We start from the raw sequence: 17,833 nt of genomic DNA on the forward strand, positions 1-17,833 counted from the left end.
TGCCTGCTTTCTGAAATGTCTTTTTCTATCATCCATGCTGCACTCATTAGCAAAGATCCCTAAGAATGTGCCTACTTAGACTTATCAGTCCTGTTGGAATGTTTCCTATTATCTAAGATGGTCTTACAGCTTAAATCCCCAGTACGTTTTAAGTCAGTTTGGTTGTTTCTGAGCATATAATTGTAAATATTTATAAATTTTCATATTTATGATTCTGACTACATGTCAGGCTTTTGATGCATGGTTTTTTCCCTAGGTATATTATTTATGCATTATGTAAACAATGTTTTAAAAGATATAACTCATTCTCCAATTTTGGGCAATTTTGAAAAATTGAAATTACTATTTAGAGCCAATTTAATCGATTTACAAGTTTATAAAAATAGTTGCCATGTTCATTACCTTCATTTTAATATTTCCATGGAGTTGAATATGATTGCGTTTGATTCTCAAATGATTTCTTCTTGTATTATTTTTTGGTAAGAACTAGAGTAGGTAAACTTTTCAACCTTAATTGATAAAATGAGACTGCTTTTGAGAATTTTCCATTCTTGTGGTCCATAAAATTTCTTGTTTGTCTCTGTTCCCTTTTTTTCCTGCTTGTATGAACTGAGATTTTTTCATAAGATAAACATTTTCCTCTATTCCTACCAAGCAGAGTGATACATTTCAGTTATTCTGTTTTCCAGTCTGTATTTCTAAACCATTAAGTCCATGAGGTAAACATTAATTGACTTACACTTAGGTTACATAGTAACAGATGTAATTAAGTACATATAAAAGGTGATGAAAAAGTCCATGGAAAATGTGCATTGTGAAAAAGTTATGCATCAATTTCAAAATTTTTGTTACAAAAGTAGCTTATTTTCTAATTGAATTTTTCATAACCTTTTTTAAGTACCTTCAAAAGTGGCCATAAGTAATACTTAATGCCTATATAGCCCTGGATAACATACATGGGCATTGCTGTACTCCCTTTTGTTACTGTTGCTGGTGGGTTTTTTGTTTTGCTGAATTATTTACTAGTTAAATAACCAGGCATTTCTTTCTGATTTATACTACCTATTCACCAAGTGTCAGATTTGCTTCTGTTTTTATGTTTTTTTTTTTTTTGCTTTATCTCTTAGAACCCCAAACTTTGTAACATTTCTTTCTTTCAAAATATATTTATATGAGAGGTAGAAGGAGAGATCCTATCTAATAGTTTACTCTCCAAATACCTGTAGTGATTGGAGCTGGGGTAGGATGAATCCTGCCAATAACAGCTTGTTCCAGGTCTACAATGTGGGTAGCAGGAACACAACCATTATTTTTTTATTTTATGTATTTAAAAGTCAGAGTTACACAGAGAGAAGGAGAGGCAGAGAGAGAGAAAGAGGTCTTCCATTCCGCTGATTCACTCCCCAGGTGACCGCAAGGGCCAGAGCTGAGCTGATCCGAAGCCAGGAGCCAAGAGCTTCTTCAAGGTCTCCCACACAGGTGCAGGGGCCCAAGGACTCATGCCATCTTCTACTGCTTTCCCAGGCCACAGCAGAGAGCTGGATAGGAAGTGGAGCAGCCGAGTCGCAAAGCCGCAAAGCCGAGTGCTGCAGGCTGGGGCTTTAACCCGTTATGCCACAGCGTCAGTTCCAGGAACCCAACCATTTGGAAAATCATCGCTGTCTCTCTGTTGTCTGCAAAAATTCATTTGTTACCCTGACTGATATTGAATATGTGTCCCCTGTAGTTCATCAAACATGTTAACTCAGTCATGTGTGTAAACATATCTACAGATTACACTGTGACCCCTTTCATAATCAAGAGAAAGATAAGTCTAGATAAAGGAAATTTTATTGTAATGATTTTGGAATTCTTATTTTTAAATTTTAATTAAGTTATACAAGTTTAATATATTTTTAATGTTTATTTATTTATTTGAAAGTCAGAGTTACACAGAGAGAAGAGAGGCAGAGAGAGAAAGAGAGGTCTTCCATCTGATGGTTCACTTCCCAAGTGGCCACAACAGCTGAAGCTGTTCTGATCCAAAGCCAGGAGCTAGGAACTTCTTCTGGGTCTCCCACGTGGTTGCAGGGGCCCAAGGACTTGCATCATCTCCCACCGCTTTCCCAGGCTATAACAGAGAGCTGGATCAGAAATGGAGCAGCCGGATCCAAAACTGGTGCCCATATGGGATGCTGGTGCTTCAAGCCAGGGCATTAACCCACTGTGCCACTGCACCAGCCCCAGTTTAATATATTTCTTTTTTTTTTTTTTAATATATTTCTTATATATAGATTTAGGAACATAGTGAAACTTACCCTCCCTTCCACCCAGAGACTGTTCCACGGATTGACTTTAGCTCCTTTATCAAATATAAATAGACTGTAGATGCTTGGATTGATTTCTAGCATTTCTGTTCTGTTCCATTGGTCTGTAAGTCTGTTTTTGTGGTATTTTTATTGGGATCACATTGGATCTGTAAATTGCTTTTGGTAGTAGGGACGTTTTGATGATGTTGATTCTTCCAGTCCATGAACATGGTGAACATGGAAGATTTTTCCAATTTTTAATGTCTCCTTCTATTTGTTTCATAAGTGTTTTATACTTTTCATAGTAGAGATCTTTGACATTCTTGGTTAAATTATTCCAAGGTATTTGATTCTTTTTTGAGCTATTGTAAATGATACTGATCTGAAAAGTAATTTTCAGCCTGTGACATTGTCTGTGTATACAAATGCCATTGATTTTTTTGTGTTGATTTTATATCCTGCACTTTACCAAACTGTTTTATGAGTTCCAGTAGTCTCTCAGTGTAGCCTTTTTGTATCCGCTATATACGGGATCATGTCACCTGAAGGTAAGGATAGTTTGACTTCCTCTTTTTTAATTTGTACCCATTTGATTTCTTTTTCTTGGCTAATGGCTCCAGGTAAAACTTTTCTATTAAGATAATCATATGGTTTTTCTGTAGTTTGTTAATGTGGTGTGTCATATTTATTGATTTGTGAATGTTGAACCATCCCTTCATACTGGGGATAAATCCCACTTGGGTGTATTGTTGGATTCTATTAGCTAATATTTTGTTGAATATTTTTGCATCTTTGTTCATCAGGGATATTGGTTTAAAGTTCTCTTTCTCTGTTACATCTTTTCCAGGTTTAGGTATTAAGATGATACAGGCTTCATAGAAGGAGTTTGCGAGGATTCCCTCCTTTTCAGTTGTTTTGAATAGCTCGGGAAGAATTGGAGTTAGTTCTTCTTTAAATGTCTGTTAGAATTCAGCTGTGAAGCTGTCCGGTCTTGGGCTTTTCTTTGTTGGGAGGGTCTTTATTACTGATTCATTATCCATCTTGGTTATTGGTCCATTTAAGTTTTCTGTCTCCTCCTGACTCAATTTTGGTAGATTGTATGTTTCTAGGAATCTATCCACTTCTTTTAGGTTTCCTAATTTTGGCATACAGCTCTTTGTAATAAATTTCTGATAATTCTTTTTATTTCTGTGGTATCTGTTGTTACATTTCCTTTTTCATCTCTGATTTTATTGATTTGGGTCCATTCCTTTTTTTTTCTTTTTGGTTAGTTGCATTAATGGTGTATGAATTTTGTTTATTTTTTCAAAAAATCTACTTTTTGGCTGGTGCCGCGGCTCACTAGGCTTATCCTCTGTTGTGGCACCAGCACCCTGGGTTCTAGTCCCAGTTGGGGCACCAAATTCTGTCCCGGTTGCTCCTCTTCCAGTCCAGCTCTCTGCTGTGGCCTGGGAGGGCAGTGGAGGATGGCCCAGGTCCTTGGGCCCACACCCACATGGGATACCAGGAGGAAGCATCTGGCTCCTGGCTTTGGATCAGTGCAGTACGCTGGCTGTAGCTGCCAGTTAGTGGGGGTGAACCAACAGAAAAAGGAAGACCTTTCTCTCTGTCTTTCTCTCTGACTGTCTAACTCTGCCTGTCAAAAAAATAAATAAATAAATAAATAAAATTAAAAAACACCTGCTTTTCATTTCACTGATTTTTTTTATAATTTTTTGTTTCAATTTTGTTTATTCTCTAATTTTAATTACTTCCATTTTATTTATTCTCTTAATTTTAATTATTTCTTTCCTCCTACTAGTTTTGGGTTTGATTTGTTGAAAATATTCTAAGTCCTTGAGATGCATTGATACCTCATTTATTTGGTACCTTTCCAGTTTCTTTATATAGGCACCAACTGCTATAATCTTCTCTCAGCACTGCTTCTGCTGTATTCCATAGGTTTTGCTGTGATGTATTGTCATCTTTATTAGTTTACAGAAATTTTTTGATTTCTCTTTTAATTTCTTCTATGACCCACTGTTTGTTCAGGAGCATATTGTTCAGTCTCCATGTGTTTGCACATGATTTAAGAGATTCTTAGTTTGCTGATTCCCAGTTTCATTCCATTGTGGTCTGAGAAGATGCATGGAATGATTTCGATTTTTTGAATTTGCTGAGACTTGCTTTGTGGCCTAGCATATGGTCTATCCTAGAGAAAATTTCATGCACTTATGAGAAGAATATGTATTTGCCACTGTGGGGTGAAAGGTTCTGTAGAAATCCATTAGGTCCATTTGGTTTATAGTATCAATTAGCTGTTGTTTCTTGCTGATTTCTATCTGGTTGATCTGTCCATCACTGAAAGTGTGGTGTTGAAGTTTCCCATTACTATTGTGCTGTAGTCTATGTCTCTCTTTAGATCCATTAACATTTTTTTTAAGTAGCCAGGTGCCCTGTAATTAGATGCATATACATTTATTATATCACATCTTCCTGTTGGGTTCATCCCTTAATCATTACATAGTGCCCTTCTTCATCTAATTTTTAACAGTTATTATGTTAAAATCCATTTTGTCTGATACTATGATGGCAACACCTCTTTTTTGGTTTCTGTTAGCATATAATGTCTTTTTCTCCCTTTCACTTTCAGTCTGTATGTATCTTTGTTGGTGAGATGTGTTTATTATAAGCAGCAAATAGATGGGTCTTGTTTTTCAATCCATTCAGCCAATCTGTGTCTTTTAACACAGACTGATGAGCTCACAGTGTGGGAGGTCCAAGGGCACAGTACTGGCGTCAGATCAGCTCTGGTGAGGACCTCATGGCACTGGAAGCAGTGCCCTCTGTGCCACAGAGTTGAGGCTGTTTACATTCAAGGTGACTGTTGATAAGAAATGACGTGCCCTGCCTTTTTTCTATAAATATTTCTATTGTTTAGTTTGGATTTCTTTTGTGCTTCTATTGGTGGGCTTTCTGCCTCCTCATTCTTTCGTAATAATGGCTATCTTTCTGTGTTTCTCTGTGCAGCATATCCTTAAACTTTTTTTTTTTTAAGGCTGGATGAGTGTTGACAAATTCTTTCAATTGCTCTTTGTTATTGAAGGTCTTTATTTCATATTATTTATAAATACAAACTTTGCAAGGTACAGTATTATGGATTGTCAGTTTTTTTATTTTAAGATTTGGACTATATCTCACCATTCTCCTCTAGCCTATAGAGTTTCTGATGAGAAGTCGGCTATGAGTCTAATTGGAGATATTCTGAAAGTAATTTGGTGTTTCTCTCATGTACATTTTAGAACTCTGGAAAGTTTGACTACAATGTGTTGTGGTGAAGATCTTTTCTCGTCATGTCTGTTAGGAGTTCTGTGTGCTTCCTCTACTTGACCATCCCTTTCTTTCTCCAAATTGGGGAAGTTTTCTGTAATTATTTTAGTGAGTAGGCTTTCTATTCCCTTCTCTTGCCATTCCTTTAGGCATTCCTAAGACCTGTATGTTGGGTTGTTTGATAGTATCCCATAGATCTTTGGTGTTTTTAAGTTTTCTATTTTCTTTTTTTTTATTTTTGTTTGTTTGTTTGTTTTGTCTAACTGTAAGATTTCCAAAGATTTGTCTTCTGGTTCATATATTCTTTCTTCTGCCTCATTAAGTCTGTTGTTAAGGCTTTCCACTGCATTTTTATTTGATCCTCTGAATACTTCATTTCTTTTTTTTTTAACTTTTATTTAGTAAATATAAATTTCCAAAGTACAGTTTATGGATAAAAATACTGTTTCAGTACTAGTTATAGCATTACTTCACATTGGACAACACACTAAGGACAGATCCCACATGAAAAGTAAGTACACAGTGACTCCTGTTGTTGACTTAACAATTTGACACTCTTGTTTATGGCATCAGTAATCTCCCTAGGCTCTAGTCATGAGTTGCCAAGGCTATGGAAGCCTTTTGAGTTCGCCGACTTCAATCTTATTCCGACAGGGTCATAGTCAAAGTGGAAGTTCTCTCCTCCCTTCAGAGAAAGGTACCTCCTTCTTTGATGGCCCCGTTCTTTCCACTGTGATCTCACTCGCACAGATCTTTCATTTAGGTCTTCTTTTTTTTTTTTTTTTTTTCCAGAGTGTCTTGGCTTTCCATGCCTAAAATACTCTCATGGGCTCTTCAGCCAGATCTGAATGCCTTAAGGGCTGATTCTGAGACCAGAGTGCTGTTTAGGACATCTGTCATTCTGTGAGTCTGCTGTGTATCCCGCTTCCCATGTTGGATCATTCTCTCCCTTTTTGTTTCTATCAGTTAGTATTAGCAGACACTAGTCTTGTTTGTGTGATCCCTTTGACTCTTAGACCTATCAGTGTGATCAATTGTGAACTGAAATTGATCACTTGGACTAGTGAGATGGCATTGGTACATGCCACCTTGATGGGATTGTATTGGAATCCCCTGGCATGTTTCTAACTCCACCATTTGGTGCCAGTTCAATTGAGCATGTCCCAAATTGTACATCTCCTCCTTCTCTTATTCCCACTCTTATATTTAACAGGGATCACTTTTCTGTTAAAATTTAAACACCTAAGAATAATTGTGTGCTAATCACAGAGTTCAACCAATAGTACTAGAACAAAAAAAAAATACTAAAATGGATAAAGTATTACATTGTACATCAACAGTCAGGACGAGGGCTGATCAAGTCACTGTTTCTCATAGTGTCCATTTCACTTCAACAGGTTTCCCCTTTGGTGCTCAGTTAGTTGTTGCCGATCAGGGAGAACATATGATATTTGTCCCTTTGGGACTGGCTTAATTCACTCAGCATAATGTTTTCCAGATTCCTCTATCTTGTTGCAAATGACCGGATTTCATTCTTGGAAAAGACCCCAGAAGCACAGGCAGTCAAAGCAAAAATTAAGATTTGGGATTGCATCAAATTGAGAAGTTTCTGTACTTCCAAAGAAACAGTCAGGAAAGTGAACAGGCAACCAACAGAATGGGAAAATATATTTGCAAACTATGCAACAGATAAAGGGTTGATAACCAGAATCTACAAAGAAATCAAGAAACTCCACAACATCAAAGCAAACAACCCACTTAAGAGATGGGCCAAGGACCTCAATAGACATTTTTCTAAAGAGGAAATCCAAATGGCCAACAGATACCTGAAAAATATTCAAGATCACAAGCAATCAGGGAAATGCAACTCAAAACCACAATGAGGTTTCACCTCTCCCCGGTTAGAATGGCTCACATTCAGAAATCTACCAACAGTAGATGCTGGAGAGGATGTGGGGAAAAAGGGACACTAACCCACTGTTGGTGGGAATGCAAACTGGTTAAGCCACTATGGTAGTCAGTTTGGAGATTCCTCAGAAACCTGAATATAACCCTACCATTCAACCCAGCCATCCCACTCCTTGGAATTTACCCAAAGAAAATGAAATTGGCAAACAAACAAGCTGTCTGCACATTAATGTTTATTGCAGCTCAATTCACAATAACTAAGCCCTGGAATCAACCCAAATGCCCATCAACAGTAGACTGGATAAAGAAATTATGGGACATGTACTCTATAGAATACTATACAGCATTCAAAAACAATGAATACTTCATTTCTAATATTTCATTTTGATTTCTGTTTAAATTTTCAATTTTCTGGAAAAAATTTTCATTCATATTGTGTATGATTTTCTTTAGTTCCTGGTTTTGCTTCTGACTTTTTAAAAAATATCTTATGATTAATTTTCTAAATCTATTTATGACAGTTTTTGATCTCTTCATCTTCGCATTCTAATATTCAAATGTTGTCTTCCTCTGAGGGGGAGGGGGTCATGGTGACTTTCTTATTCTTATTTCTTGAATTTTTGCTCTTATTTTTCACCTTTTGTGGTGTTGATTTTTAATTTTTTCTTCTGATGGCTTTTATCTTTGGGGTTATGCTTCTGTGGATTCTTGGAGTGTCTTTCCCCTTTGTGAATACCAGAAGGTGTGTGGTGGGTGCGGCCAGGGTGCTCTTGTCAGTGCTGTAGGGTGGGGCAAGTTTCCAGGGTAACACCCAAGTGGCTCATGGTGGAACTGAATACCCAGCTACACCCTACACCTTTGCATGTAGCTGTTGAGTCCCCACGTTCTCTGCACACAAGGCTCCCACAGTCACAGAGTCCAGAGGGCACTGCTGGTGCAGGTGCCCCTCTGTCTCTCATAGCTGCCAGCCAGGTCCCAACCAAGCTCTGAGTCATTGGGGGATGCAGGCCATTCCCTCCGCTCAAAGCTCTGGATCACACACTCACACTACACCCACTGTCCAAATGCCTGTCCCCCCCCCCCCACCTGCTGCCAGCACTGTGTTCATGTGGCCCATCTCAGTGAGCTGTTATGTGCATGCTTGCAAGCTTCCATATTTTTTTGCCCTATTGTAAAATGGTGCCTGCCCTTTCTCAGTCATATCGTGGGTTCTGTTTTGGAGAGATTGACTTGAATCAAACGTCCCAACCCTCCACTTTCACTGGGATCACAGGCATCTACCAGCAACTGCCAGCCCCCAGGGCTTCAGTCTGGACCCATGCCACACTCTCTCTAGCTCTATCCCCATAGATTGCTGCAGTCTGGCTTCCCCTCTGTCTCTAACATGCTGCCAGCTCTGGCTCTCCACCACGGCATCTGCGTAGGCTGCACATCAGGACTCACCATGCAGATTCACATTGTTTTGCCCCCTCCCATGGGGCTTCCCTGGTGATTTTCTCTTCAATTCTCCACCCAGAGTGTACCTCCTACCCTTTTCTCCTCACTGCTTATCCGAGCCCTGCAAAGCATGCTGCTCCCTAATCTGCCATCTTTGATCCTCTGATTTTTCAATTCTAACATTAATACAGAGACAACACATTTTCAGTGTGATTTTGCTTTCTGTTACCATATAAATTACAAAAATAGCTACATCTTATGTAAGTAGCAAATACACACAGAGAATGCACTTTTAGTCTTTCTGTTTTGTAACAGAGTTGAACAGAAATGTGCTGTTACAGGTGTTGGTGTCATTTGAAGACCTGGCTGTGGACTTCACCCAGGAGGAGTGGCAGGACCTAGACAATGCTCAGAAGACCCTATATAAGGATGTGATGCTGGAGACCTACAGCAGCTTGCTATCCTTGGGTGAGTGACACTACCCATTACTACCCTGTAATGCTCAAGTGGAACTCATTTTTCCTACTTAACAAATAAAAGGACATTTTATAAGGTATAATGCTGGATAGCAATAGCATTTGAGACCATTAAGAATGGCCCTTTGGTTACCCAGCTTCTGGAACCAGTTCTTTAAAAAATTTAATACAGTGATTTAATGAAGTCTGACATTCTTTCCCATTAACAGGGCACTGCATTATCAAACCAGACTTGATCTACAAATTGGAGCAAGGAGCAGAGCCATGGATAGTGGAAAAATCCCTAAAGCAGAGCCTCCCAGGTCAGTCAACACATATATGGGCAGGGAGACTGGGACAAAAAGACAGTTGTTGATCGGAGCTCTTCTCATTAATGTTTCTCAGATCTCAACCCTGAAGGACAGCTGGTTTCATGCACCCCACACATTCTACAGTCTCCAGAGAAGGCTCTTCTACATACACCAGTGTACCTCATTTTCTGTTTTTCTTTCTGCTCTTTTTTTTTTTAATCTATCACATGTGAATCCAACCCTTTTCTGGCTCTTCAAAGCCAGAAAAGATATTTTCTATGTTAGATATATTCCCTAAATTCTAACTTCTCTTTCTCTATTCTTTAATACTCAGGTTTTTTTTCAGGCATTTTTTTTTCATGTTCATTCCTTCAGTGTTTTCATTTGAGCTGTACCGATTTCTTACATGTTGTCCAGATTATATTCATACTCTTCGTTTTAGCAAAGCCCAGACCTTATTCTTGTATGTGGTTCAGGTCTGTGCTAGTGAATGGAAGCGCTCTCTTTTTGCCTCTCTTTTCTCTCTCTTTCTCTGTGTCTGCCTGTCAAATACATAAATGATAGCCTATTGCTATCATTTGAGGAATGAACCCCTGGATAGGAGCTCTCTTGGCTTTTTTTTCTCTTTCTCATTTTCTGTTTCTCAAGTAAATAAATAAGAAAATGATAGGGGTTGGCGTTGTGGCATGGTAGTTAAAGCCACTGCCTATGATGCTGGCATCCCATATGGGTACTGGTTCGAGTCCCAGCTGCTCCACTTCTGATCCTGCTCCCTTTGATGTGTCTGGGCATGTAGTGGAGGATGGCCCAAGTGCTTAGGTCCCTGCTCCCACATGGAGACCCTGAAGAAGCTCCTGACTCCTGGCTTTGGCCAGGCCTAGCCCTGGCTGTTGTTGCTGTTAGGGGAGTGAACAAAGCAGCAGAAGATAAATTCATAGGATATTCAGGTTTCTGTGAAAATAGGAGACACCTGAATCTCCAACATAGAGATCAAAAGTCTTCAGAACTGCAAATTACCAAGCAGGAACATGTGTACCAAGAATTGAGAGGAGAATACCAGGAGTTTTGATCTCAGAATGAGCTAGAAGACACTTTTTAGAAAGTTGAACACAACCTGGGCTGCAGAACCAATTCTCTTAAACTGGTAGGGGAAGCATGCCTGGGATACTTCTGTTAAGACTTTTTGTTTCTGTTATGGTTCTAATAAGCTGAAGAGATAATGTTTCCTTAATAATACAGGGAAAGCAATCATCGTAGAGTGCAGGAAAGAAAAGATTTTTCATCCAACAAAACCCATAAATGTCTATAGCCATTTGCCTGGGAAGACTGAATATGAGATTAACCATAGATGCAGACTCTGTTCTTAAGCTGTGACCCTGCTTAGGGGCAAGAGTCTTTCTACATCTGCAAGTAAATGTCAATAAGACTGTCCCATCTTCAGGACTGAAAATCCAGTAGAGAAATGCAGAAATATTTTTGCTAAGAATTTCCTTACTATCTAAAACACTGGGCTGGTGTTGTGGCATAGTGGGAAAATCCACTGCACCCAATGCTGTCATCCCATATGGGTGCTAGTTCATGTCCTTGCTGTCCCATTTCTGATCCAGTTCCCTGATAATGGCCTGGGAAAAACAGCAGAAGATGGCCCAAATGCTTTGGTCCCTGCAACCCGTGTGGGAGACCTACAAGAAGCTCTAGGCTGCTGGCTTCAGTGTGGCCCAGCCCTGACCATTTCAGCTATCTGGAGAGAGAACCAGCAGATAGAGGATTTTTCTTGCTGTCTCTTCCTCTTTCTGTAACCCTGACTTTCAAACAAAATAAATCTTAGAACTGTCTTATTTAGTTATTTTATCTATTTGCAAGACATGTTGATAGTGGAAGCAGAGAGATCTTCCATTCACTGGTTTATTCTTCAAATTTTTGCAGTAGTTAGAGCTGAGTTAGGCTGCAGCCAGAAGCCTGGATTTCCATCATGATCTCTAGTGTGTGTCAGGAATGCAAGTACCTGAATTATCATGTGCTGCCTTCCAGCATACATTAGCAGGATATTGTTTTTGAGCAGAGTATTCAGGACTCAAACTTTAGTGGTTGTAGACATCCAAGCAGTTGCTTTACCACCTTACCATATAACCCCCTCCACACACACACACAATGAAAAGAAACCATTTTAATACTAAGAAAATTATGATTGAACATTGGGAAATCCATTGGTGTAATTTATTATAATAACATATCAAGGATAAATACCATAGTGATCATAAATGTGAACTTTTTTAAAAAGATGTATTTATTTTATTTGAAAGGTTGAGTTACAGAGAGGCAGAGGCAAAGAGAGACATCCTTCATCTGCTGGTTCACTCCCCAAAAGGCTGCGATAGCTGGAGCTGAGCCAATCCAAGGCCAGGAGCCAGGAGCTTCTTCTGGGTCTCCCATGCTGTTAAAATCTTATGCCACTAGCCTAGCAAGAAACTTCATTGCAGTTATGCAAGTGGCTAAGAAGAAACACTTAGATATGGTTGATGGATTTTTTTTTTTTATTTTTATATTTCAGTTGTCCAGAAAATGAGTGACCTGATTGAGTCCAACCAGGAAAGTCAAGACATAAATTTGGGACAAATTGCAATCAGAAAAAACACATCAACTCAAGAGAGACTCGAATTAAGAAAAACAGTTAATTTAAGCTCAAGCCATATTCCAAAACTAATTACAAAAATAAATTGTTCAGGAACGAAAGCTGAAGCAAGCAGTGCATTTCAGAATATGCATTTCACTAGTGGGCTGGATGAGATGCAAGTACAAGAGAAATCTGATGGCTGTAATACACCCACGACAGCCCTCTCACACTGGGAGCAACTGAGACAGCATCACGAGATTCAGACTGTGCAGCAGCCTTTTGAACAGAGTGGACAATGGAAAGCTTTCAATAGGAGGATGCTATTGTTTGCATGTGAAGAGGCTTATGGAGGAAAGACCTGTAGTAATTCAACTGTCATTGTAGGAAAGACCACACAGATAGAAAATAAAGCTATCCATGAAAATTCTAATGTCACTGAACAACAGCAATCATATATGGAAGAGAAACCATATGAATATGTTGAGGAAACTCTCACTTACATGTCAGATCTTACAATAAGTCAGAGATCACAAACAAGGAGAAGATCCTATGAATGTAAATGCCACCAGGAATCTTTCAATTGTAAATTATGCCTTACCATCCATCACAGAACTCATGTAGGGGAAAAGTCCTGTGGGTATAACGAATGTGGAAAAGTGAATTATCAAAAGTCAGACTTAGTTAGAAATCAAAGAATTCAGACAGATGAGAAATCTTATGAATGTGGAAAAACCTTTCACCAGAAGTTAGGCCTCATTAAGCTTCAGAAAATTCACACAAGGGAGAAAGCCTATGAATGTGATGAATGTGGAAAAGCCTTTCACCTGAAGTCACACCTCATTAGACATCAGAGAATACACACAGGGAGAAAACCTTATGAGTGTGATGAATGTGGAAAAGCCTTTCGCCAGCGGCCACACCTTATTACCCATCAGCGAATACACACAGGGGGGAAACCTTATGAATGTGATGAATGTGGAAAAGCCTTTCGCCAGACATCGAACCTTGTTACCCATCAAAGAATACACACAGGGTGGAAACCTTACGAATGTGATGAGTGTGGAAAAGCCTTTCGTCAGAAGTCAAGCCTCATCACACATCAGAGAATACACACAGGTGGGAAACCTTACAAATGTGATGAGTGTGGAGAAGCATTTCGTCAGAAGTCACATCTCATTACACATCAGAGAATGCACACAGGTGGAAAACGCTATGAGTGTAATGACTGTGAAAAAACATTTTCCTGGAATTCAAGCCTCATTATACATCAGAGGATTCACACAGGGGAGAAACCTTATGAATGCAATGAATGTGAAAAAGCCTATCACTGGAAATCAGACCTGATTACACATCAGAGGATTCACACAGGGGAGAGGCCTTATGAATGTAATAAATGTGGAAAAACCTTTCATCATAAGTCCTCCTTCATTAAACATCAGAGGATTCATACAGGGGATAAACCTTATGAATGCAATAAATGTGGAAAAGCCTTTCACCAGAAGTCAGACCTCATTAAACATCAGCGTATTCACACAGGGGAGAAACCTTATGTATGTATTATATGTGGAAAAGCCTTTTCACGGAAATCAGACCTTGTTAAACATCAAAGGATTCATACAGGGGAGAAGCCTTTTGAATGTAATACATGTGGAAAAGCCTTTTGCCATAAGTCATACCTCAGTTTGCATCAGAGAGTTCATACAGGGGAGAAACCTTATGCATGTAGTGAATGTGGAAGAACATTTTCCCAGAAGTCAAGCCTCAATAAGCATCATAGAATTCACACATAAGAGGAACCTATTTAATGCAGTGAATGTGAGAAAACCTTAGGGCATAAGTTAAATCTTAACAGACATTACAGGACTCATGCAGAGAAAAACAATACCTATCAGCATGATGAATGCGAAAGCTCATTTTGCTAGAACCCTGATTTCAGCACAAAGACCTCGCAGATGACAAAGCATATATATGTGGACAAACTTTCTACCATAAATCTCTCAATGTCTACCAAAGAACTCAGAAAGACCTTATAAATGTAATGGAAGTGGAATCACCTTTTACTATAAATTCAAACTTCAACAAGCATCAGCAAAATTTTACTGTATAAAAACTGATAGCATAGGGTATGTGGGAAAACCCTTTCTGGAAGTCACACATCAGCAGGGTTTAGGGAATTCACATGAGGGCGTAATCCTGTATGATAGAGATGGGCTCTGTGTTGTTTATTTTCTTCTCTTTGATACACAATCTGCATTTTTTTCCCTCACTTTTTGTAAGACAAATTCTGCTTTCACATGTGAATTTTGTTAACAAATATTCAGTCTATAACATTCAGTTATCTGAAATACCATCTGTATCACTTATAAAGTTATTGTTTGGTGTAGCTTTTTTTTGTCTGTTTATGATTTCTGCACATTATTCCAACCAGGGGTGTGGCCAGACACATCTAGCTCATCTTCCATCCATAGGGCTGTACCCCCAGGCCTGGATGATTGTTTTATTCAGGTTAGAGATTTAATCTCAGGCGGCTCATGAGAATCACAGACTTGTCTGTGTGTATGTTTGAATTTACCCGTACTGCTAGAGGAATAATTTATAGGGTGAAGAGGAATGTGAGCAAAGTGCTCTAGTGGCCTAAAATCCAAGTCGTCTTCCCGTGATTGAATCTCTGCCAGTGTTTACTTTTGCTTTGTTTTTGGTATTGCTTCTCTTCCACTTTGTTGTGAGTTATTCCTGACTTTTTTTTTATTTACCTTGCACAGTTCTGACCCATTTTATTCCATTGAGCAATTTGGAGATGATATAGGCAGGTAGCTAGTAAGCACTAGGAATGGACAGTAAGCAGCATCTGGATCACACCCAATACACTACCCAAACCCTGCTCCTGTGTAGATGCTGCTGTTTTGTCAGCTACGAATATGTGTGGTTGCATGCTCAGTACACCTAATACTCATAAGGCAACTAAGCCTCACCTCTTATGTACTGCATGCCATGACGCTTCCTAGATCTCTGCATGGGCACTCTAGGTACATGTGAAAATGATGCTATGAAGTTAACCATCTTTGTTGTTTCAGCTGAACATCTGGGAGTTCTCATATTTTTTAAAAAATATCATGGATTGGGTTGTAATCAAGTCAAATCCCACTCACAATATTTGAATATTTATTTAGGTACCAGTACAACCCCTTCCTAAAAAGAATAACTCCAAATCTTGTTCATTGCAGCACTTGTTTTCTCCTGAGATTTTTCACACAAGCCATCATAGTATGTACTGTCCCTTTAAATGAATCTTGCTTTTCTGTTCCCCTTTATCTACCTCTATATTGTATGACATTATTATAGCTTTACATTTATTTTATTTTATTTTATTTTATTTTATTTTATTTTATTTTTGACAGGCAGAGTGGACAGTGAGAGAGAGAGACAGAGAGAAAGGTCTTCCTTTGCCATTGGTTCACCCTCCAATGGCCGCCACGGCACCGCGCTAATCCGATGGCAGGAGCCAGGAACCAGGTGCTTTTCCTGGTCTCCCATGGGGTGCAGGGCCCAAGCACCTGGGCCATCCTCCACTGCACTCCCTGGCCACAGCAGAGGGCTGGCCTGGAAGAGGGGCAACCGGGACAGAATCCGGCGCCCCGACCGGGACTAGAACCCGGTGTGCCGGTGCCGCTAGGCGGAGGATTAGCCTAGTGAGCCACGGTGCCGGCTACATTGATTTTAGTATTTTTTTCTCTACCACCCTCCCAAGGGATCCCTCAGTTGTATAAGTTAAATAAAACAAGTTTAAGTGTTTACTTCTCTTACCCATCCACAATGTGCTTTTAGGATTCTGATTGGATTTATAGTCAGATCTCAGCTTGTATCCACTCTGGACAGACAGTTCACTTGGGCAGCATGGCTATTTCTAGATGATTATGCTACAAATATAAAGCTGGATGCTCTAGCTACAATGATTGCTTTTCAAAATCCCTCCCTGAAAACAGTCCTGCTAGTCATTCTGTCCATTGCTACTCATTGACAAGTGCTTGTTGGCCTTAGACCTGCCACCTGGGGATCATATAAGTGCCATTCATAACATGCAAACCTCTAATCCAAAGATAAACATTTAAAGCCAGATAAAAGCTTATGTGCATTTTAGTGAAAAAATAGCCAAAATAAGGACAAAATAGTTGTACTTGTTCAAGAAAGTGTTGACTTAAGGTCAAAGCACTGTTAGAGACAGAAGAAGTACAGTCTATCAGGGTGATGGAACAATGTGAAATGCCTGCACTCCTCCCAACTCAGCCTTACTATATATAATGTAAAAATTAAGCAATATAAAGGAGCAAATAAGAGATATAGTAACCTCTTTTGGGTTTGGAATGTGAAGAAGGAATAGAAATAGAGGTCAGACAAAAACGAATAAGTGCACATGGAAGCCTCTGAATTATTATTTTAGTAGCCTTCAAAGGAAAATGCCCTAAATATTGATTTTCATTGATGTCTTCCACCAAGCCTGAAAAATAACCAAGTAACATTACCTGGTGCAAGAGAAATTGAATTTGGAGTTAAAGCATCCCATGGGAGTTTGCCAAACTCAGCTCCTGGACATCACAAAAGAGTTTCAGGACTGTCCAGTCTGCAGACTTCTTGCTGTTCCATCCCTGGAGCTGCTTTCCAACATGCTGTGGTAACTCCACTACTGGCCATGTCGCAAACTGCAAAGATATTATCAGTTGATGAAAGCATTTGGCTATAGCTGGGAACTTGTTCACAGAGAGGGAGGTTACTGCACATCCTTTTTCTGGTTCCAAGTTATTGAGGCTGCAAGTATCAGGAATGAGACCACAAAAATTGCATTTTGTCTGAAGATATAAGGCAGGCCTCTTAGATCGTGTCCAGGTTGTAAGTCTGGTCTATGTCCTGATAGAGAGCAATTTCAATTCCTGGATGCCTGGGCAACCTAGCTGGTGCACAGAACACCAGTTGGTATGGGTATTTGCTACCTGCTGTGATGTGTACAGCTGCTTATGGGGCTGGACTGGAGTTCTGGGCTACGCATACAACTTTTGTGTGGACCATTTGTGATAGAAGATGGAAGGGATTTTGCTGGCATCAAAGTTGTGTGCTGGATGTGAGTAGCCTGGTCGTTTGTCCCTGACCTAGGTTTCAAACTTCCCAGTACCCATGAAACTCAGAGAGTCTCACTTTCCTCTTGCAAGTACAGCGTAGTCCGCATGCTCACATTTCCTCATCCAAAAGCCAATCTTGCTTGGCAAGAGATGTGTGAACAGCAGCAAATGGGTGATGATGGCTGGCCTCATCCAACCAGGCTCAATGCAGAGACCATGTAAACACTGAAGGCTGAATGGCTGTTACAGTAGCATTCAAGTGTCCAGAGAAGGGACAGAAGTGAGTAGCATGCTGTGGTCTCCATGAGAGAACCTGAGAATGGTTGAATTCAGAGTCTGAAGCATACTGATGCACAGAAGGATCACTTTCTACTTGCCACCATCCCAGCCCCAGGTCTCC

The 17,833-nt window shown here is 39.6% G+C and overlaps 1 protein-coding gene across 1 annotated transcript in view; it reads left to right on the top strand.

The window, feature by feature from the left end:
- Window positions 1-14,705, top strand: part of LOC100338172 (uncharacterized) — a 42,491-nt gene extending 27,786 nt beyond the window's left edge. The window contains exons 4-6 of the mRNA XM_008269820.5: window positions 9,284-9,410; window positions 9,628-9,720; window positions 12,260-14,705. Of these exons, the coding sequence (XP_008268042.4) occupies window positions 9,284-9,410; window positions 9,628-9,720; window positions 12,260-14,112 (2,073 nt within the window). The 3' untranslated portion in view covers window positions 14,113-14,705. The remainder of the gene's footprint in view (window positions 1-9,283; window positions 9,411-9,627; window positions 9,721-12,259) is intronic.
- The last annotated feature ends 3,128 nt before the right edge of the window (window positions 14,706-17,833 follow it).

Source organism: Oryctolagus cuniculus, chromosome 15 (assembly GCF_051225735.1).
Source record: "Oryctolagus cuniculus isolate XC-2025 breed Fujian yellow rabbit chromosome 15, ASM5122573v1, whole genome shotgun sequence".
Classification (NCBI taxonomy): domain Eukaryota; kingdom Metazoa; phylum Chordata; class Mammalia; order Lagomorpha; family Leporidae; genus Oryctolagus; species Oryctolagus cuniculus.